The following is a 24,402-nucleotide window of genomic DNA, read 5'->3' as shown; positions in this document are numbered from 1 at the left end:
GTTGCTAGCCTGAACTTTCTGCAGCACTACCACTATTTAACTGAAGTTGGCCACCTGTGCACAGTCTCTGGAAGCATCAGTACATCTGCCAGCTTCACCTGTGCTCAGTCTCCACAGGCATCGGTTTATATGCCAGCTTCACCTGTGCTCAGTCTCAGTAGGCATAAGTTTTCTGCCAGCCTTACCTGTGCTCTACACAGAGGGCTTCTGCACACCTCTCACCACCCGCTGGCTTCTATCAATTGCTGTTCTTGTCTCCGGCATCTAGCGCTTATCTGGACTTTTACTCTCTGGCTAATCTCCATAGGCCATTAGCATGACTGATTTCTCCTGTTCTGAGTGTCTTTACTGGGATTGTTCCTGAGCTTCGAGGGTCTAATTCAGCCTGTATGGTTGCTAATGCAGAGTTCCCCATTCGTGACACTGGTTCTGAGTTTCTTGATTCCAGGTTTGGTACTATGCAGCTCTAAGTCTCTACAGCAGTGTTTGACTGAAATCCCAGTAGTTGGTTCAAGTCTTTAGTCCCTGTCACCAGGTACCAGGGCTGAGTTCCGTACTATCGGTTCCAGGCCCTCACGGCTGATATTCCAGTTCTGCATCTTGGTTCAGATTTCAGGCATGAGTTTCCGTCTCATAATGCCAAATTTGCCAAGAACGTTCAAGCACTTCAGATTCTGTCCATTTCAGCTCCATATACCGAAGTACTACCAAGCCTCCCAGGTTTGAATTCACCTCATCAGTCCAACCTAAAGGTCCTGTCTGAAATCTGTAACCCCGAACCGTGACATAACTGCCTTGAACTAATAGATTTTAATATTGTTTGTCCACAACCAACTGTTTCAGTAGAACTCATTAGAGGACATCACAATCACTGGACACTGATGACATTGCCGAGATGATCTTGGATCCAGATGACATCAGGATGTCTGGAATGATTGGGGTCACCCAATGAGAAGTACTGCAGTGTCTCTGAAAGGTTACATTATATTTATATATTGTACTATTCTAATTAACTACTGCTGAATGAAGGCCTGCTCCAGCTTTTATCACATTACTAAGGTCTGAATATTTTTATCCCGTTACTCAGTGAGAATTGATACATTATATTTGGATGCATATTGTGGTGGGAAGATTGGAAGGATGGAAGTGGTGGTGGATGGAGAGACCCTGATCTGAAAATATTTGATAGCAGCCACTTGATGAAGGGAGATAAATACTTGCTACCTGGGAAAAATAATTCTGTGGAATCCAAGATAAGGGAAAATGGGAGTTGAGTGCAATAGACTAGAAGGTAGAATTTGGCTAACTTCAGGATATCTTCCTAGCAGGTATGAATAGCATTTTAAGTTATGATAAGCCACACACTATATGGTGCTTGATCAGTGGTAAACAACCCTTGGCACAAGTGTCACTCGAGGATGTTTTGAGTGGCATCCATGTGGTCATTCCCTCTGTGCAGCTAGATGATGGTACTCTGGTCATTCTAATTGCGGGCAGAATCTTAAGTAGCCAAATCCTTAATGTCATATCACCTGTATCACCTGACACGGTCGATATATATGCCAGTGTGTACAAAGCATAAGTTGCAATGCTATGAACTAGGGCACACCATGAGACTGTGGGCCTGATTCAGAGCCGCTCGTAAGCGGCCGCTCGTTCACTCCGAGCGTTGTTCGCACATCTGCGCATGCGTCGTAATGCGCATGCGCCCACCAGTCATTGCGGTCGGAAATCGAGCGCTCGCAAAATAGCGAGTGCCTGCTAATTTGAGTGACAGGATGAGGTGTTTGTGGGTGGTAACAGGGGAAGGTGCTTGAAAACGGGGAGTGGTGATCCGAACGCAGGCGTGCCAAACGGTCAAAACGGGCGTTTTAAGGGTGTGCATAATTAACAAAGCAGCGTCATCGACCACGTCACTTGGTTGTTTCTTAGCCTGAACTGTTCGCATGATTGCGGTAGGAAAATCCAACCACAAGTACTGCGAGCAGTTCAGACGTCTTTCGTTGTTCTCGATTAATCAAATAAATAGCGGAGATGACGTAGGATGCGAGCGGCCAGGGGGCGTCTTTACAAAATAGCGAGCGCATGTTTCGTTCGCTCGCTCAGACATAGAGGCGTCAACAAACCGCAAAGAGCGAGCACTCAATTTAAATAGCCGGCCCCTTTTTCTGAACGAGCGAGCGCAAATAGCGTCCGGCTCTGAATCAGGCACTGTGTTTATTAATTTTTAATGCAACACTTTTATATCTGTGTGTGACCGAGTCTCAGAATTAGCATACAAAGTAATACGATACAGCTACTTTATATCTCTCCAAGGCTTACAACATAGACCCCTTAGAGCTTCACACTGACAGATGTCCAGCGGTTTCAAAACCCTGGCAAACCTGCTGCTTAGTAAATTTACTGCAGCATTCCCGTGACGTGTACTCCCACCTCTCCCCCTAGTTTTGGGCGGGTGTGTAAGAGGAACGGAGGAGTACCAGAAAAATTATTCAGCTATGGTGGGAACCTTACACTACCAGCTTTTCACTAGGTGCTAGTGCAGTTGTACATAATTTATTTATTTATTAACAGTTACTTATATAGTGCAGCATATTCCGTTGCTTTTTACAATTGGAAACATCAATAGAACAAAACTGGGTAAGAACAGACAGATATATAGGAAGGAAGACCCTGCTCGCAAGCTTACAATCTATAGGGAAATAGGCATTGATACACAAGGACAGGTGCTATATATTGCATTTTGGTCCAGCCAGAATGCAGAGTTTCTTGGTGGGCAGCATGATCCAGTCACACAGGAATATTGGCCAAATGTCAGGAGGATGTGAAGGAAAGACTATGTGTGATCCTCTGTGTGGACTGTGAAAGGGGATGTAATAGATATGGAAGCTATGAAGGTTATGTGGGCGGTTCTGCAATCTGATAAGCTTGCCTGAAGAGGTGAGTTTTCAGGGAACGCTTGAAGGATTGGAGACTAGAGGAATTGGTTGGGTATGATATGTTGACAGTCATAATATTAACATTCAGAATGTCAACATGGTCATAATTTCGATGTTGACCATATCAACATTCATGTTGACCATATGCGACTGTGAGTGCATCTGCTTGCAAAATGCTACATTACACTGTCAGTGATACTGTAACGTAACGTTTCGCATGCAGACACACCCGCAGTTGCACATAGAATATAGGCATGCCACATATTATTTTAATCAGCAGAAACAGCTTGTGTGTCCTGTATGCATCGCTGTGTGAATAAGATGCATTTGAAGGGAAAAAGACACACAAAAAGCATTACCGAGTCACGCCACGGCATGGCACGACTAAAAGGGCTATTTAACACACAAGGGGGCTAGATGTATCTGTTTTATTTATTCCACTAAATGTTCCATTTCAAAAAAGCTTACCTGACCTCACAAGTTAGTAGATGCCATGCACTTGCTTCTCATTGCAACTAAAATTAACATGTTATCTCTGATTCAGTGACTGTTTCAGGCAAAATCCTCTGAAGAGCAATATTGTGTAATCTGCAATATGTGACAACCATCTACTTTTCCCAAGTCCCAATGCTTCCTTTTCTATCTGCAGTCCCCCTCGTGTACAGCACTGTGAACCCCATATGCTTGTACTGTGCCTACAAATGAACAGCTCAATGTAATAGATAACCCTAGGGGGTGCTTACCTTACAAATCAAATTCAAAAGTCATTACATTGGCACAAGTTCCTTTACATTTAGCCTCTGTTACTATATGCCATTTGGGACAGTGTGTGCATTGAATTTTACCAGCCTTGTAAGTAATTGGCTTTTTGTGGACATATATTATGAATAATGATATTTTGTTACTTTTATTGGTGTAATTTAAATAAATTAGGGGTACTTGTTTGTTCTCTCTGTTTTCTGTATGCACACAATCCAAAAAAACATTATAGGTAGATTATAGCTAGAAGAATTGGCCCCTGATAAAATTCGCCCCACTGTGGTTCAGGCACTGATGTGATTAGCATCCTCGGAATTTTGGGAATATGTAAATAACAATTTTATATAGAAAAACGCTAGAACACATTACTTGCTTATTGTGATGTGACTGAAAGCATGCTTCATTGCATAATGATACAATAATGATTGTATTTTTTTCACCATATGATTCACCACTTTAAAACTTTTCTGTCAGTCATTGTCAATGGTTCCTCCTGTGCAGTAAAATTCATTATGTCAAGAAAGTGGGACAGCTCGTAGTATGAAAAAGCTTCCCTGCTGGTACACATTAATAATGGTGGACACAGAATTGTAAACAGGGTAGATACATTATTTTTTTTTAACTCATTGTACATACTACTTTATGTATTGTGCTTTAAACTAAATTCAACATGAAAAGTGTAATGTGGTCACACAGAGCATGGACCATGTGTGTGTATGAGCAGTAAAGCCGAAAATAATTATTTATATTTGATAAACCAGAGGCTAAAAAAAAAGTTTGAGCAATATCTCAAATAAGGAAATGAAAATTAAGGTAGGGGGGAGGATAAAAAGGGTAACACCAAATTTTCGGAACAAACCGGAATGGTGTAGATGTAAGTATGAAATCATATTCTTACAGTATATAGGTGTGTTTCCCATACTCTCCCATAGAAGAGTGCATGCCACTCACAATGGTTGCCCAGTTCCAACACAGGAACTCTGAAGTTTGAATGGAAAATATGCAATCACTCCTAAAATCGCAGAAATAATATCTAGCAGTAAATTATCCTTTTTAGCACTGTATCTACCCCTGATCTGACTACTAAACATTTCTATCAACTAAAACAAAGGACTAATCCATGCAATGGACATAACATGTTACAAGTAATATATTTGTGATGGGCAAATATTTCCAGGGATATATCTTGAAGACAACATACAAATATATGTTGTCACAAATAAGAAATTTTAATTTGATAGTTGTTATTATTATTAAAAAAACATAATAGCATAAAACTCACAATCAACTTCTATCAGGGAACGGACAGATCTTGCGAGGTCTTTAGCTTCCAATGCGAGAGCTGCCATGACACCCGATCTACTCTTGCCCAGTCTTGTAATTTGAGAAGAAAATGTTGGGATACGTTCACTACAAAAATAGAGAAATAGAAATAAAAACACCACCACTACTTACATTAAATGATATAAAGGCACACAGTCATAAAAAGCAATCACAGTTGATATAAAAAACAAAACTGAAGTATACGGAAAATTCCAAATCTGAACAATAATGAAGTATACATAAAAATAATGTACAGTATAATGTAATAATGAAGTATACATAAAAATCCAAATACCTTTGCAATAACAAAGATAAAAAACACAACTCTTAACTTTGAGAATTACACACGTATAAATAAAATATGAAAAAGTGAAAGTAAAAGTGAAAACTAGGTCAAAGTTCAAGTCAGTTCAGCGAAAGATGTAAGATGTACTATAGGGTGTGCTTTATCAACCACTTAACTGGTTACTATTTTTCCAAAAATGTCCCCAAAATTGTAGATTTTTTTTTCTTTAAGTTAAATTAAGGAAATAATAGCTATTGCAGAAATTTTGTTAATACAATTACATTGAATTAGGGTTACAAATTTACCAAAACTTAATAATTTTAAAAAATAAACAATTTTGGTGATATTTTAGGAAAAAATAGTTTTATACCGTTTAAAAAAAAAAAAACTTTACGGTTTTGTTTATATAAGGGTGCCTAACCCTAACCTCCCCTCGGTGGTGCCTAACCCTAACCCCCCTTCCTGTAGCCTAACTCTAACCCTTACCGAGGGAGGCCTAACCCTAAACTCATCTCGGGGGTGCCTAAACCTAACCCTCTCTCCTGGGTAAACTGTGTTACTTATCGGCATCCGCATGTTCGGGATTCCGGCGTTCGGTATCCCGATCTCATTCGGGATAGCGGCTTCAGCATTTTGCTGGTGGTCGGGATTCCGGTATCGGTATATCAGCGGCCGGCATCCCAACTACATCCTGTAGTCCATATATGGCCACAACTTGACACGCAACTTCCTTCATTCAGCTATTAACATCACTAGAACCTACAGTATGTGAAGGTTCTTGGAGATCTTGCCAGGCTGAAAGGCAGGTCAGTGAAGTGGAAGTGTTCTGCCAGGATCCAGAATGTAAAGAATATTCCATTTTGACCAGCGACAGGAATATGAAAAGAAGCATCTTGAAGATCTAGGACAATAATCGCTGTTTCAATACAAAACCATTTGACATTGTCAAATTTGTTATTTCTCCTCAGATCCTGAATAGTGTAATAGGCACCTGAAGGTTTCTTGACAAGGAATTGTTATGAATAGATTCAAAACTAGGAATAGATATTTGGCCTCCTGATCTAAGGCAACTGAGGCAATAGCTTTAGATCGGATTACATTTTGCAGAACGTCTAGTTCTTACCATATAAATTTGTATCCAGTCCACACAAATCACATTATTTGGCTGTAGAGTTTATTTGTATGTATAGATATCAGTATTTATTGAAGGGAAGCTGCTAATAAATTTCTAAAGAAGACTGCCATAGACCTGACTGAGGACGTGATGGTGGCCAGGGAAGCTTCACATAAGAATTCAATTCCTCTCTGTATGATGCCTATACTTCTTATTAGATATTGTTTTCATAGCTCCTTCTCATAACCGGAAAAGCTGAAGCTACTGACAATACAGACTTTAATGCAGATTGTAAAAAAATTGTAAGTTTTTTTTTCTTTTAAATATTGTGTTGACTTATTCTAATCGACATGGTCTCTAAGGACCCCTCCCCTTCCCATGGAAGTTCAGTTATAATAAACATGTTAGCTATAGCTACATCTACTTAAGAAACCATAATCCATTTCAGTAGATTTACATCATTAAATGGATACATAGATTCCAGTATTTCAATATTAGACTGAAGTTCCTCCAACTATGACCACTCTTTCAAAGTAATAAAACATTTGATGTCTGTGTTCTGTCTTTATTGTAATATTTTCTTTACAGGTGAACTACAGTTGCCAACATGCCCTTAACGTCCAGGCATGTGGCACTTGTTGCTCCACAAGTGCCGACATGCCGGGGCAGACTTGTCTGAACCTGTAGACCACCTCTAAAGAACAATATTAACTATTTACATTAACCCCGCACCCACCGCTACCAGGAGTGCAGGGAACAGCCCTGGGCTGTCAGCTGCTTAGGAGGAGGCGACCCTATTTTTTTTTTGGGGTCCCCACTTTCCATGGAATGCCAGCTCTGGGTTGACCAGCTTCAGGCTGGGCAATGTGATGGCAAGAGGACCCAACGCTGTGTGTCCCCTGCAATGGCATTATCACCCCAGCTGGTTCAGCCTGGTACTGGTAATTGGAAAATAGAGGGAACCCCACACTGTTTCTTGCCCCTATTTTCCAATACCAGCCCAGGCTGATAGGTGGTTAGGCGGAAGACAGTAGATGGCCGGGCCAGTTGACGCATCAGCGTACCCATGGTCCCCTGCAAACAGCCGCTATGACGTCAACTGCGGCCGACCGTTACTATCTTCCCGACCATTGCGCTGCTATTCTGACTTAAGCAGCAGAAGTGGAAGGAGTTCCAGCGGCGCTTAGTCTGTCCTCAATCTAGCTGTCCAGTGCCCTGTGTGTTTGGACTGTTAAAACAACTTAGTACAGTGCCCTGTTTGCGTGGGCTGTTAAAAACAAAACAATCTACATCATAGTAGTGTGACCATGTAAAAATATATTTTTTTAAGTCTTCAGTGGACACTTTTTTTTATGAACACGCACACAGTCAGGATAAATTGTGTGCTTTAAATCTTCAAACATGACCAAAATATATGTACAGTCTATATTTTGCCATCACGACAATGTATTTGCCATACTATGGGGCTCAAGTAATAGGGTGCGGTGCGGGTTGACAAAATCCCTGTGAATGTGTCCTTTTGGAGAGGGAGGGGGGGGGGAATATAACACTCCTACACTAGCCCCTACAAATTCAACTTCCCATTTTTCACAAACATTTACTCACATTATGACTGATTCATGCATTTTCGTACTTACCATGATTTCTATTGCCCAAGCAACCTCTTCACTGATTTACCATGGATAATCATTTGTTGTCCATCCAGTGTTCACAGAAGTGCTCACGGTTATGCTGCATACACACGGTACAACAAAACTGGTCAATTTGAACGATAACGAGATCGTTCATATCGTTATCACTCAAATCGAGCAGTTTTGGGCCCCTTCCAACCCACCAACGACCTGCGATGCGCGGGCACGTATGGACGATAACGATATCGTCCATCGGCCGTGCATGCAGGTCAACCTGCTCGATATCGAGCAGGTTACTATATGGACCCGTGATCAACGCTATAGTCATTAGTAAGTTGGTGGTGTGCTGGATGATCGGTATCGATCTTCCAGCACACCAGGAGGGCGCAGGACGATGAGACAGCGATATCGTTATCTGATCGCTCCGTGTGTACGGAGCTTTACTATGCAACATGCACTTTTTCCCTTCCATGACCAACCTAGGGATTTCTGTATTCTGGGGGTGTGTTTTATTGTTTGTTTTTTTACAATAATCCCTACATGAGATGCTATAAAGAATGTTTACGGAGTATTAGAACACAATGAATGAAAAAGAAAACATTTCTGAGATTGCTAATAAATGGATCTAGCGCCATACCAATTCTGGCAACTTATCTCAACAAGCTAAACCTGAAAAACCAACATCCTACAGATGGTTTGTACAAATAGAAATCAACACCATGTATGTTTAAATTGATAACAGCAATTGTAAAATCTATATAATATTTCTCCTAGAGAACAAAAAAAAAACAAGATTCTGGATTACTCACCGTAGAATCAATTCCTCTGAGTCCATCTGGGAATCACTGATGCTGGGAAGCACTGATGCTGGAATATGAGGGAGGGGCCGAGGAGTAGGCACTAAAACTAATTGACTGAAACTCCCCCTCCCTTATATACCCTCCCCTTTTTCTAGCTCTCCAGTTATCTGACTAGCAAAGCCAAAGGAGAAGAATAAGAGATGAACATAAGAATCCATCACACACATCAGGGAGGGAACTAAGTGATTCCCAGATGGAAGAGGAATTGATTCTAACCCAGAATCTTGTTTCCTCTTTCATCCAATCTGGGAAGCCCTGACGCTGGGACTTCCCCAAGCAAGCCTTAAGAGGGAGGGGGATTACGCACATGCAATGCTGTATGCAAAACCTTGCGAGCAAAACTTGCATCTTTAGGCACAAATGTGTGGAACTGATGAAATTTGGTAAATGTGTGCACTGTGGACCAGGTGGCCGTCCTGCACAACTGCTCAATCGAGGCACCCTGCCGAGCTGCCCAAGATGCACTCACAGCCCGAGTCGAATGTGCGCGAATGGGATCCGGTACTGACTCGCCCAAGGATATATAGGCCTGCTTGATAGTGGAAGTAATCCAACGAGCAATAGACTGCTTAGAAGCTGGCCAGACTCTTTTATGGACATCATAAAGTACTAACAGACTGTCTGTCTTACGCAAGGCAGAATTCCTATCCACATATATTCTGAGTGCTCGTTCCACATCCAGAAACCGGACAGGACTCTCTGGATCAGGTGGATGCAATACTGGAACCACAATCTCCTTATTTAGGTGAAATCTTGAAATCACTTTAGGAACAAAGGATGGCCGAGTGCGGAGAACTGCTCGGTCCTTATGAAAAATCAAAAGAGGAAAACTAGCTGACAAAGGCAACTCCGAAACTCTGTGAGCTGAGGCTATTGCCAAAAGAAAAGCTACTTTCCAAGTTAACCAACTTAATTCCACCCTCTCAAGTGGCTCAAAAGGAGCCCGTTGAAGAGCAGCCAAAACTAAATCAAGGTCCCAAGGCGGAACTGGTGAAACATAAGGTGGCTGGACATGCAATACTGCTTGTCTGAAAGTTCTGACATCTGATATGGACGCCAGACGTCTCTGAAAAAATATAGACAAGCCCGACACCTGACCACTCAAAGAAGATAGGCAAATGTCTTTGGACAATCCATCTTGTAAAAAAGAAAGTAAACTCGGCAAGCGAAACTGGGAAGCAGTCACACCATCAGATGTAAGCTTTCCACACCCTATAATAAGTCATAGAAGTGGATGACTTACAAGCCTGTAACATAGTCTCGATAACAGCTGAAGTAAACACCTTGGTCCTCAGAAGACTGGTCTCAAGTGCCACGTCGTTAAAGCTAATTGAGGTAAATTGGGATGGAGGAATGGACCTTATGACAATAGATCTTCTCTTAGTGGAAGTCTCCACGGTTGGTTGGCCATCATAGACAGAAGATCCAAGTTCCATGACCTCCATGGCCTGGCGCTATTAGAAGGACATGAATTTTCTCTCACTTGATCATCTTGATTACACGAGGCAGCATGGGAATTGACGGAAAAAAAGATACCCGAAGTGGAAGGACCACTTGGCTATTAGGGCATCCACCAGAGTTGCTTGGGGGTCTCTGGACAGCACCCCATAACTCGGAAGCTTCCTGTTCAACCTGGAAGTCATGAGATCTATCTCTGGCATACCTCATTTCTCCACGATCATGTTGAATATGTCCTGATGCAGGGACCATTCCCCTGGGTGAACCCTGTGCCGACTAAGAAAGTCGACTTCCCAGTTGTTCAACTCTAGGATAAAAATGGAAAATATGGCTGGAACAAATCTCTCTGCCCACATCATAATTTGGGTGGTCTCTGCCATAGCCAAATGACTCCTGGTTCCTCCCTGTCTGTTGATATATTCCACAGCCTTGGCATTGTCCGGCTGTATCTGTAAGGGTCTGTCTCTTGAGAAGATCCTGTGCCTGAACCAGAACATGAAAGACTGATCGCAGCTCTAGAATATATATATATATTTTTAAATAAAACAAAATAAATTAATATAATTAACTAATCTAATGAAACAAAGAAACATAAACAAATAAAAAAAACTAACCTAACTAGTCTACTCTAGCAATTTTAAAAGGCAAAAAGAAAAACAAACAATTTCACTTTTCAGTTTGTACTATACCACACTCCCCAGCCTCCAGACTCCTGAGCAGCAGCAAGGTGTCTTCACTTTTTCAATCAGTCCTCCAGGAAACAGCAGGAAATCACCTAACCTGGAAGGACATCCCACAGGCTTTCTGGGAGTGTGGGCAAGAAGACATCCACCATTACCATATTGTGCCTCTGTTATCCAGGCAAGCACATGTTTTTTTTTTTGCTTAAAACTACAGCACCTAGTGTTCTCTAGGTAGTCTCTTTACAGTGCCTCCTGTGCTCCTTTTAGGGAAAACCAGAGCTCACATAGAGCAAACCAGACCCTGCCCGTGCACTTAGTTTGCCGTTTAGCTGACCAGCAGTACCCTCCAAGCAAACTGTGGCAGCCGGTCACAGCTGCAGCCTCCGAGAAAACGGCTCATATGGCAAACTTTTTGTTAATATCCTAGGATCCCAGCACACCCGTGGGTGCCTGTTGACCCTCTTCCGGGGCCCGGAGTGGAATACAGCAGGGAGTGAGCAGATACTGGCTACCAGTACTGCTCCTAATTCCCACTCCTCCAGCCTTGATCCCATAAGGGGATTCAGGCTCTAAGATTCCTTTAGGGTAAAAAATTATAGGCTAGAAACAAACAAGGCCCTATACTTCTTTGTGCCTGCTCCTGCTGGCACTAAAAAAATAACTGGAGAGCTAGAGAAAGGGGAGGTTATATAAGGGAGGGGACGTTTCAGTCACTCAATTATTTTTAGTGCCTACTCCTCGGCCCCTCCCTCATATCCCAGCGTCAGTGCTTCCCAGATTGGAAAAAAGAGGAAATACATCATGACAGCATGTGCCATGTACTGTATAGTGAGTGCTGTCCCCCAAGACTGTGATTGCTGCTGGCAGATGTGTAGATTTAAAGATGGCAGCCAGATTTAGAGATGTTACCCAGCAGGTGACCAACAACATAAACATAGAGAGAGTAACACAGGTGATAACTGGAGTAGAGTACCCTGAGGTACCTGATGACAGATGTTGGCTTCACGCCCAGAGAAGTGAAAAGGTTTATAATCTTGGTCATGCTTTAGAATTTCTCAGATATCTTCCTTTTAAAGTACTGTATGTGTATGTTGTATAGGTCAAATGGATTTTATCAGTGTAAATTATTTTGCAATGGTTTTTCCAGTCTGCACATTAGAGACATGACACAAATTCTTACCAAAGATTTACTGTGGAGCTTGAATCATCAGCGAGCACTTCATGGATGTTCTGCATGCAAAAACAAATATCATATGTTAACAACATTATCACAGATTAACCATAAGTGTGCTGATGCCCGTCCAGTTTGAAAATGTGTAAGAAAACTACTTTTTGTTTCTCTGTAACTACATCAAGTTTTGCAGTTGTCTGTCTTGCACCTGTCTGACCAATACCATGAAACATGCCTTGCCCAATTGGCTCACTAAGCAGAATAAGAGGACATCAAACACAAAATAAATTTAAGGAACAAAAACATATTTTAACAGTACTAATATAACTATACCACCCCTAAATTCTGACCGGTTTGCTCAGTATGAACACCCAAGTGTGATCTAAACCGACTGGAACTTCCATAAGCCACTAGTCAAATGCAAGTGATTGGCCAAACAGCTAATTGAACTCTTGAACACATTGCATGTCACAATAATTCAGCAACCACTGCTCTAGAGAACACCTGTGTTGACATTAATGGGAATTTTTTTCTCAACTTGGACTTTTTTATTGAAGCAAAAACACAGGTGACAAAATATCAAGACATATACGCATAGGTCAAACATAACAAGCAGCATTCACATTGGCAAATGTTATACAATAAACTTTACCAACCTCAACACAATCTCAGATTTATCACAGTATGCGATTAACCCAATGGTATGAAACCCGAATCCTCTTGGGTGATCCTCCTATCACACTGCCCGGTGGGTGAGCGCCAGACACCTTTCTTCCCTTTTTTATATTTTCAAGTCTCTATTTGTGTAAATTACCAAATTATTTGAGTAAATTACCAAATTCGCAATTTTTTTCTTGCAGCCTCACAGTCTTGAGCTAATTCAGGCTGCCGTAAAGTGCGACTGCTTCCGCGCTGACTCGCACCCACGAATGTTTCCCGGCCAATTGGAATGACCAGTTAATGTAAACCAGTGCTGGTTATGATTTTTAGGGGGAAAAGGGCAAAACATTCCAAATAATAAATAAATAATAAACTCGTCAACAAAAAATATAAAAATAGACAGAATGTACTCATTGAGTTGACTTGATATAGTAATACAATAACCATAACAAAATAGTATGCTTACAAAAATACCACGCCCATAAGATAGGCCATCATCGTGCCTGTGCTTAGGCACCTCCCTGTAACCACCCAACAACATCCACTACATTTTCAAAATGATTGTCCCTGTAGGTGCCTGAAATTACATCTGCAAATCTGCACACACACAATCAGGACGCATATGCATAGAAAAAAAAAAGATCCACGACTCTTAATATCGGCAGTACATACACCTCCGTATCAGACCCTTAGGGGTAAATTTACTAAAGTGAGAGATTTTAGAAGTGAGTTTTAAAAATCAGATTCTAGCTATTATCTTCTAGAAGGTGCTAGTTAAATGTTAATTAGAATCTGATTGGTTGCTATGGGCAACATCACTTTTAAAACTCACTTCTAAAAACTCTCACTTTAGTAAATTTACCCCTTAATCTCAACTATATATTTACCATATAATTGTCACAGTAACTCAGTAATACTTTGTAAAACAGCGTAATAATTATTACAACATGTATTTGTAGTATTTTTTTTAAAATACACAAACACAATATGAAAAAATAAATCAGATTACTTGTTAGAAAAAAATATTTCTGGTTCTTTATGACACCCACAGCAGCCTTGAATTAAAATACTGCCTAAGATGAAGAAGAAAAAACATAATAAGGTTCCATTAAATGTACCATATAAGGGGAAAAAAATCTGTATATGACTGAACAAAAAGCATTTCAGAGTCTAGTACTGTAATAATCCAGATGGTAATATTTCACTTAAACCTTAGCCATGTACATTTTCTAAATGGCTACTGTAATTTACTTCAGCTGAAAGAGGAAAATACTTAATTATTTTCTTTTATACTTGCATGCTGTTATTTCTAAGAATACAACAAGTGGAGTGGATGGCTTTGATTTTCGAGAACTTTTTGTGGCGATTTCTTTTTGATAAAAAAGTGGATAAGTGTGCTTTTACGTACTCAAAGGAGATTTTCCACCTAAACACAACGATTTTATGTTTAAGGCTAATTAATTTGTTCTAAAAGTAATGGTTTATTTAATCTTTAGATTTAAATTCAGCCTTCTGAACGCTACAGGTGGGTATGCTTTCGTCAAAGTTGTACGCCATCACATAGTATATTACGATAGTAAGCCAAGTGAGAAAATGGCATCAAACACACAAAAAAAGAGTAGCTTTCAAACAGTGTGGATACCAAATCCATTGATGTCTTCAGAGATTGATATGGACACAATTACATAGAAGGCTTATTTACTCTTAAGCATGTTTTGCCTAGATAACTTATGGGGCAGGTCAATTATTATGAGTTTTTAATAGAATATTGCCAAAAATATGCAGCACTGCAGTTCTTATAAATATCCCCCAACTAGCCCCCTGTACTTGCTCTATGCACGTCTGATCCAGCATGGGTTAATTTGCTTATTAGAGTGCAGCATACCATGGCTAATAAAAAGTCTCAACCTTTATGTGCATAAGAAATGAAACTCTACGCAACACCATTATTGAGATTAAATTAATTTTCCCAAAAATTTGTCTACTAAAATAAAATCCAACATTAACTTTTTAAAAAAAATAAAAAAACTTTTGAGTTGGAAGATTCCAGCTCAGTACTTCTACTTTTAAAGACTTGCAAATGTAGAGCATGATTCAGAGATGGAAGCAGTTCGAATAGTTACGGTGTCTTTGGACGCAGCAGCGATGTGAAAATACCCTAAGCGCAGTAGGAGGCATCTGACAGCATTGTAGATCTGAGTGCTGTGTCCTTATGCTGGGTACACTGACAGATATATCCCGTTCGTCTGAATTGGCGATATATATGTAGTACATCTGCGGGTGTGTACAAAGAATAGGTCTGTGAACTACATCGTTCTAACGGTTCTAAATAGGAGCCTCCTTTGTTACTAGACTGCTATATTTGGATACAATCTACCAACTAGCAATTCTGGCATCCTTATTTATTACATTTTTATTATCCACCTGATCTTTCTTTGGGGACAATCTCACGCTGTACTAACAATATTTTATGCACTTATATTTATACATCTACATGCATTTTTGTACTTTTGTATTTTAACAGATTTTTGTCATTTGTGACAGTCATCTGATTCAAATGTTGCTATTGTCTGTTTGCATTCCTAGGATTTCTTTTATTTTGAAAATGTAAAACAGAACCCACAGTCAGTGTAAAGCACGCTGGGGTGTGCACTGTACATGCGTCTGCACAGAGGTGCAGTTGTGATTGGGAGGCACATTATCAGAGATGTCTACAGAATGGATTCCGGGGGGTGGATGCATGGAGATTGTTCGTATTATGGGTGTGTTGCTGTAATGGCTGCAAGCTCATTCACATTGGAGGCCATACTCTGATGGATAATTTACACATAACATGGGGCGAGTGCACATTTCGATGGTGCGACTAATGGTTGCATCTAAAGACGCATCAAGAGGTATTTGAGCATCCAAAAATGCTAAAAGTGGGCATCCCAGTCCTTGCACATGCTGACTCATGGATGTGCATCAGGGAAGGACTTGTAGAGATATTTGCATAAAGTCACAGAAGCAATGCCAGCAAAAGACACACACATGGGTGCTGCAGTGGAAACTGATGCAAAAGCCAATGTACCTCTTTAAAATGTATTTCCATTTGCTACCTCTGTCTTTGCTATTTATTTTAAAACTACACCATGTCAGCTGCAAGAAGCCAGCAGAGTAAATTTTCTCATTATGAAAGTCAATACCCTTTCAGCTATAGAATAATATATACCATTATCTGTCTGACATCTTTAACCAATGTTCGCCGGTATTCACTTGAATATAATGAATGAACCACAATACTGCCATTGCACTTACCATGAAAATACTTTGGAAATGTATAGTATATAGGAAATGTTGTTGTTGCCCGTAGTAACTTATCAGGCTTTTCCTAATGCAGCTTAGAAAATGGAAGCTAACGTCTGAGTGGTTGCTATAAATAATTTAGAATCTCAAACTACTGTCATTTTTATCTTATAACTTGTTCAGTAATAAGTACTATGAAGGTTTGGTGATCACAACACAGTAGGGTCTACGTAGGAGTTAGGCCATCCCTATTCTCCTCTCCATAACAAAACAAAATATCAAGAAAATCTGCAAGCAGCATCGGCTCACTGTCATTCTGCTTTGCAAAGTGGCGGTGAGTAGGACACGCCTCCCAACAGTCTCCGCAGTAGGAACAAAGGTTCTCACTGATGGGATTGGGGACATTTAGAAAGTATACGCCAATCAGCCATAACACTAAGATCGATTACAGGTGACGTGAATAACATTGATGATAATAATAATAATCTCGTTACAATGGCACCTGTGAAGGGGTGGTATATATTAGGCAGCAAGTGAACAATCAGTTCTTAAGTTAATGTGTAGGAAGCAGGAAAAAGGGGCAAGCGTAAGGATTTGAGATGGCTTGATGACTGGGTCAGAACATCTCCAAAACGGCGTGTCTTCAGTCTGCAGTGGTTAGTACATACCAAAAGTGGTCCAAGGAAGGACAACCTGTAAACCAGCGACAGGTTCATGGGTGCCCAATCCCACAGAAGAGCTACTGTAGCACAAATTGCTGAAAAAGTTAATGCTGGGTATGATAGGAAGGTGAACACAGTGGATCACAGCTTGCATTGGCTGTGTAGCCACAGAATGGTCAGAGTGACCATGTTGACCCAAAAGTGGCTATAATGGGCATGTGAGTTTTAGAACTGGACCACGGAGCAATGGAAGTACAGGGCCTGGTCTGGTAAATTACATTTTCATACGGATGGCCAGCTGCAATTGCCTCAGATGGAGCATCCTTTGAGACAAATTCAGTGAGGACTTTTTCAAATTTACCAACCACCCGTGTACCTGGAGCACAAATAATGTTAGCTACAGGTGGTGGTGAAGTACCTCTGAGGACCCTGCTAGTAGCAAAAGGTCGTCCAGGTGTGGTAACAGGCAGATCCCCTGCAGCTGCAGATGGGCTGCCATTACCGCCATGACCTTTGTAAACACCCGAGGTGCAGTCGCAAGGCCAAACGGCAGAGCCTGAAACTGGAAATGTTGTTGTGATACTGCGAGCCAGAGAAAACATTGGTGAGCTGAAACAATCATAATATACAGGTATGCATCCTGAATATCCAGGGATACCATAAAATCCCCAGGTTCCATAGCCAGTATAACTGAGCATAGAGTCTCCATTCTGAACCTGGGTACCCTGAGGAATTTGTTCAGGGACCTGAGATTGAGAATAGAATGGTAAGAACAGTTTGGTTTCAGGACTAGAAAAAGGCTGGAATAATAACCCGTTCCCCTTTAGGACAGTGAGATCGGTACATTGACCCCTGCCTGCAGCATGGATTGTACCAACTCTTGAATAGCCACAGCCTTGTCCGAGTTTTTCGGAAGTCCTGTGCAAAAGAATTGATGGGGAGGCCTTCTGTGGAAAGAGAGGGCGTACCCCAGAGAGACCACTTCCTCCACCCAGGAATCCGTGGTAGTTTGACACCAGTACTGGGCGAATTAAAGAAGTTGGCCTCCCACCCTGGGGTGCCTCAGGAGGAGGCCAGTCCCGTCAAGTGGAGGGCTTGTCATCAGGCTTGGCAGCCAGACGTCTGGTACTCCAGGGCTGCTTCACAGGCCTGGCAGATTTCCTGGTGGTGGATGGCCTGGAAAAAGACTGAGTTCTAGCCTTACCTGGGGCCCGATAGGTCCGAAAGGACGGAGTCAGAACTCCCGAAGAGGCCGGAGCAAAGGGCAGACAAGCCGACTTAGCTGCTGCTAAGGTATTCACAATCTTGTCCAGATCAGGGCCAAACAAGACTTTATTGTCATAATGCAAACATTCCAACCCCTTCTGTGATTCCACATCAGCTCTCCAAGACGGAGCCACAGAGAACGGTGAGCCGCAATGGCCGCCGAAGAAACCCTGCCATTTAGTAGGCCAATATCCAAAGCTGCCTCATTTATATAGGCAGCCTAATCTCTGAGTTTTCCCACCAGATTCAGCTGTTCCCTGGTAGCATTAGAGGCTAAGGATGTTTCAAGTCAATTAGCCCAACATTCCATGGTCAGAGCCACCCAGTAAATGACCATAGCTGGTCTGCACGCAGCCCCCGAAAGGGAATAAACAGTTTTAAGGCATACCTCTAACTTCCTATCTGTAACATCCTTCAGGGATGACATGAAGGCATAGGAAGCATTGCGCTTTTTACAAAGCACGTGACATGGGAATTCACCACCGGAGGAGTCTCCCATTTGGAAATATAATTCTCAGCAAAAGGATAAGCAGAGACTAGACGATTCTGCGGTTGATACCGCTTTCCAGGCGTTTTCTAAGCTACCTCCAAGTGATTCACCAATTGGTCAGACAATGGGAATGCAGTCAGTCACCCACCTTTTCTTCCATGAAATATGCATGCCTAGATTTAGGCGCAGGAGGCTCATCCTCCCCAATGATCAGGGCTGCTTTTACAACTTGTATTAGCCCTGGGACATATATTTTAGACTTTAACCCTGCCTCCAGACGAGGTAGCTCAGAGTCAGACTCATCCAGAAGCAGTCCATCATCATATGACACATCATCATCATCCCATACATTAGATTGCGATGATAGCAAGACCCTTTTAGCTAGTCTGCTGATAGGTGCGTCCTGCTGACGTACCTCAGTCGCACCCTGCAATATAGCAGGAACTGTATAAACCCACTTAGGGGGTAACACCTGTGAAGGTGTAGGAGGTTGCAGCAGGTTCTGCACTGGCAAAAGGTGCTGTTGTTGAAAACTGAACTGTGAACACGTAGGAGTGCCTGCTAACCGCACTGCAGTGGTTGTTAGTGCTTTTGCAAAGCACTCCCATGGAGGCTCCTGCTGAACGGCAGAAGCCTCAGAAGGACCCGGGGCAGTGTAACACCGGAAACATAACTCCTCAGAGGCTATTTTCCCTGCCCCTAACACCGCTGTACATTTTTTACAGAGCAGTTTAATAGGGGTTAACTTAGTCATATCACTCTCACTGGCAGACATAGTAAAGAGGATCACTTAACAGAGTCTTAGCTGCAACTTATGCCACACCTGCACCACACCCGTGCTTATGGCCCAGAATAACAGAATAGATACATGGATAGCAACAAAAGAATGATAGTTTTTAGCAAAGAAAACAGACAGACAGTGCTAGCATAGAGTCGCAGACAAATGCAGAAAATATGAGATATGGTAAGAACTTACCCTTGTTATCTCTATTTCTACGAAGTCCATAGGGTTCCACAGGATACCTTGGGGTATAGGTGTGACGTCAGTCGCAGGGCACCAAAGAGTTAAGCTTTCAGCCTCCCAGGATGCACTAGGTCCCCCTCCTATACCCCGCCCCCGGGCCAAGGCACCTCAGTTAGTTACCAAGCCATAGGCCGGAGGAGGAGAAGGAAGAGAGAGAACAAAGATCTGGACACATACAAGAATCACATTCTCACCAGAGGGAGACGGAAAACCGGTGACCAGAGCAAAGCCCATCTGCAGCACAGGTGCGACAGGGCGGGAGTCCTGTGGAACCCTATGGACTTCGTAGAAATAGAGATAACAAGGGTAAGTTCTTACCATATCTCATATTTTCTACTTCAGGGTCCATAGGGTATCCACAGGATACCTTGGGGATGTCCCAAAGCAGTATCCTTTAAGGGTGGGGACGCTCCTGTGCAGAAAGGAGAATCCGCCGCCCGAAGGAAGCATCCTGAGAGGCGAAGGTGTCAAAACCTGTAATACCTCACGAAGGTATGGACAGAAGACCACGTAGCAGCCTTGCAGATCTGAACTGCCGAGGCACCATGTCGAGCTGCCCACGAAGGACCCACAGACCTAGTGGAATGAGCCTTCAGAGAAGGAGGGACCGGTAGGCCTTCATGAAGATAAGCTTCAGAAATAGCCTTACGGATCCAGGCTGCCAAAGTTTGCTTTGAAGCAGGCCAACCCTTTTTACGGAAGCCATAGAGGACAAACAAAGCATCCGACTTCCTAAACGAAGAAGTGCGGTCAACATAAGTCCTTAAGGCCCGCACAACATCCAAAGAGGCCTCACCCACGGAAAGACCCGGTGAGTTAAAGGCCGGAACAACTATTTCCTCGTTAACATGAAACTGGGAAACAACTTTGGGAAGAAACTCGGGCCGAGTGCGGAGCACTGCCCTGTTCCCATGAAAAACCAAGAAAGGGGGTCTACAAGAAAGAGCCCCTAACTCAGAAACACGTCTGGCCGAAGCAATGGCCAGAAGGAAAACAGTCTTAGCTGTTAGCCATTTAATATCCACTGAGCCCAGTGGTTCAAACGGCGGTCCTTGGAGAGCCCTCAGGACCACAGCCAAATCCCAAGGCGCCACAGGTGGAACAAAGGGCGGCTGAATACGGAGAACACCTTGCATAAAGGTGCGCACATCCAGGATTGTAGCAATCCTACGGTGAAACCAGACAGATAGGGCCGAAACCTGTACCTTCAAAGAAGCAAGGCGAAGCCCATGATCTAGTCCTGCTTGCAGGAAGGCGACAATCCGAGACAGACGAAACTCCCGCGGTGCATAACCTCTCGGTCGACACCACTGGAAGAACGTATGCCACACGCGATGGTATATCCTCGCGGAAGACGGTTTCCGAGCTCGTAACATGGTACTCACCACAGAGCTGGAAAACCCCCGGGACCTCAGCATGGCCGTCTCAACAGCCACGCCGTCAAAGATAGCCGAGTCAGGTCCGGGTGAAGACAAGGACCCTGAGACAGAAGGTCCGGTCGTAGCGGCAACCGCAGAGGACTGTCCACGGACAGACCCTGAAGGTCTGAGAACCAGTGCCGTCTGGGCCACGCGGGAGCTATCAACAGGAGCGTCCCTCCTTCCTGTTTGAATTTCCGGATTACCCGTGGAAGAAGGGAGACCGGAGGGAACAGGTATGCGAACCTGAACGTCCACCGGACGGACAGAGCATCCACCAGAGACGCCCCTTCGTCTCTTGTGCGAGACCCGTACACCGGCAACTTGTTGTTGTGCCGGGACGCCATGAGGTCGATTTCTGGAAGAGCCCACCTGTCCACCAGTAGTTGAAAAACGTCCGGGTGCAGGGACCATTCCCCTGGATGAACGTCCTGGCGACTTAGAAAGTCCGCCTCCCAATTTGGCACTCCCGGGATGAAGACCGCTGATATGGCTGGAAGACTGCGCTCCGCCCAAACCAGGATCCGAGAGACCTCTACGAGAGCCGCCCGACTGCGAGTTCCTCCTTGCCTGTTTATGTAGGCCACGGTGGTAGCGTTGTCCGACTGGACCTGCACCGGGTGACCCTGGAGAAACCGCTGTGCCTGCAGGAGAGCATTGAAGACCGCACGGAGTTCCAAGATATTTATTGGAAGCTCCGCTTCTGTCGGCGTCCACCTGCCCTGGAACAAGTGTGGACCCAAAACTGCTCCCCAGCCCCGAAGATTGGCGTCCGTTGTCAACAGGACCCAGAACGGACGTCCCTTGTTGAGGTGGGTCGTCTTTAACCACCACGCAAGGGACAGGCGAACCTCCGGGGTGAGCACAATCGTCTGGAACTTCAGAGACTGAGGCAGCCCGTTCCATTTGGACAGGTGCTGCAGAGGTCTGGAGTGAAACTGGGCGTATTCCACCATGTCGAACACCGACACCATGGAGCCCAGTAACCTCATCGCCGAGTGTAAGGACACCCGGTGACTGTGCAAACAACTGCGCACCCTTGACTGTAAAGCAGAGATCTTGTCCTCCGTCACGAAGATCCTTTGCTGTTCCGAGTCCAGTAAGGCTCCAAGATGCAGAATCCTCCGAGACGGGATTAGAGTGGACTTCTGCACGTTGATTAGCCAGCCGTGCCGTTGCAGCAGTGCAATGGTCAGGTCCAAGTGGCGTAACAGGAGCTCTGGAGATCCTGCCACCAATAACAGGTCGTCCAAGTACGGCAACATGCGAACTCCCTGCAGCCGCAGAGAAGCCGCCATGACCGCCATCACCTTGGTGAAAACACGTGGTGCTGTCGCCAGGCCAAAAGGTAACGCCCGAAACTGGAAGTGGTCGCTGCGGATTGCAAACCGAAGGAACTCTTGATGGCGCAAAAGAATAGGGACGTGCAGGTAAGCGTCCTGTATGTCCAATGACACCATGTAGTCCCCAGGTTCCAGCGCCAGAATGATGGACCGTAGGGTCTCCATCCGAAACTTCGGGACCCACAAAGACTTGTTGAGTGCTTTGAGGTTGAGAATCGGACGATATGACCCATTGGGTTTCTGTACCAAAAATAGATTTGAATAGAAACCCTGGCCCCTCTGGGAGAATGGAACAGACACTATAACTCCAGCCTGGAGCATAGTGTGTAATACCTTCCGCAGCTCCGTAGCCTTGTTCCGGTCTGATGGTAGACCCGTGGTGAAGAATCGAGCCGGGGGTCTGTGCCGGAAGGAGAGGGCGTACCCGTGGGAGACCACCTCCAGAACCCAAGTGTCTGTCGTAGTGAACGACCAACACCGGGAGAACTGCAGCAGGCGGCCTCCCACCCTGGGATCCCCCAAGGGGAGACCCGGACCGTCAGGCCGCAGGCTTGTCATCTGGCTTGGGGGCCGGACGTCTGGTACTCCATGCCTGTTTCCGGGGCTTGACCGATTTCTTAGGGCCAGCCTGTCGAGGAAACGACTGTGGTTTGGGCCTGCCCTGGGCCCTAGATGACCGAAAGGACGATGGTCCAGAACCAGAAGGAGCAGCGGCCGACGGAAGACAAGCAGATTTGGCTGCCGCCAGCGTGGCCACAATCTTATCCAGATCCGGACCGAAGAGAACTTCTCCGGTAAACGGCAACGCTTCCAGACCTTTCTTGGAATCTGCGTCCGCCTTCCAGGATCGCAGCCACAAGGTGCGACGAGCAGCTACCGCTGCTGAAGAAATTCTAGACACCAGAGTACTAATGTCTAGAGCCGCCTCGTTGATGTAGGTGGCCGAATCACGGAGATTGCCAATCAACTCCGCCTGTTCGGCCGGACAGTCGGATTCAAAAGAAGCCTCTAATGAATCCGCCCAGCGCTCCATCGCTCTGGCAACCCAGCAAATGGCCATAGCCGGCCGTGCTGCCCCCCCTGCAAGGGAATAAGCGGACTTCAGGCAGATTTCTACCTTGCGGTCCGTAGCATCCTTAAGGGAGGACATGGATGGCATCGGCAATGTGGCACTACGGACAAGACGGGTCACGTGAGAATCCACCTGTGGAGGGGATTCCCACTTAGCAAAATAATTATCCGCGAACGGATAAGCCACCGCCAGGCGTCTCTGCGGCTGGTATCTTTTGCCAGGTTGTTTCCACGCCTCCTCTAAATGGTCCACCAACTGACCCGAAAGAGGAAAGACTGTGGCATCGCCCTTCACATCTTTGAAAAAGGCATACTTAGATTTAGCCGCTGGGGGAACTTCGTCCTCAATCACCAAGGCTGTGCGGACCGCCCGAATAAGTCCAGGAATATATACTTTGGACTTAGCATCAGCGTCCTTAGTATGGAGAGGTTCCTGATCGTAAGGATCCAGAATCTCCCCATCATCAGACGTCCCTTCGTCATCCTCATAAGGAGCGGACAGAGACGCCACCGGCCTTTTATGAGGCCGCATCACAGACTCCCCTTGCAACACATCCGATAAGTGCTGTACAGAACTCGTCAGGGAGTTAACCCACTCTGGCTCCTGAGAACCCGGGAGCGGGGAAATAGGGAGACTGTGGGGTACCACCAATTGTCATGGGAACCCCTGCATGGGTGACGACACCACAGACTGCTGGGACAAACCCATCGGAGTAAACGCGGGCTGCGGAGCTAATCTGGCCCACTAAAGCTGTTAACGCCTGAGCGAAACAAGCCCAGGGCGGCTCCTGTACCGGTGCTGTAACCGTAATAGGCCGCGCCATGGACAAACACTGCCGGCAAAGGCCCTCCGCGCTACCCTCCCCCTCCGCTAACGGTACTTTGCACCGGTACTTTGCGTGGTACACTGTAGCCAGAGGGGAAAATCACTTTCAGACATGATGGCACCACGTATGTGA

At 44.3% G+C, this 24,402-nt stretch overlaps 1 protein-coding gene across 2 annotated transcripts in view; it reads right to left on the bottom strand.

Moving 5' to 3' along the window:
- The window catches only part of STXBP4 (syntaxin binding protein 4), a 275,156-nt gene that overhangs the window by 126,070 nt on the left and 124,684 nt on the right, over positions 1-24,402 (bottom strand). For both annotated transcript variants that reach the window (XM_088475045.1, XM_088475035.1), the window contains exons 14-15: positions 12,234-12,283; positions 4,981-5,108 (exon numbers count right to left, since the gene is read on the bottom strand). In XM_088475045.1, coding sequence (XP_088331171.1) covers positions 4,981-5,108; positions 12,234-12,283 — 178 coding nt within the window. The remainder of the gene's footprint in view (positions 1-4,980; positions 5,109-12,233; positions 12,284-24,402) is intronic.

This window comes from Taudactylus pleione, unplaced genomic scaffold (assembly GCF_031769625.1).
Source record: "Taudactylus pleione unplaced genomic scaffold, aTauple2 ptg000016l, whole genome shotgun sequence".
Taxonomy (NCBI): domain Eukaryota; kingdom Metazoa; phylum Chordata; class Amphibia; order Anura; family Myobatrachidae; genus Taudactylus; species Taudactylus pleione.
This window is presented reverse-complemented; position numbering and strand designations above follow the sequence as displayed.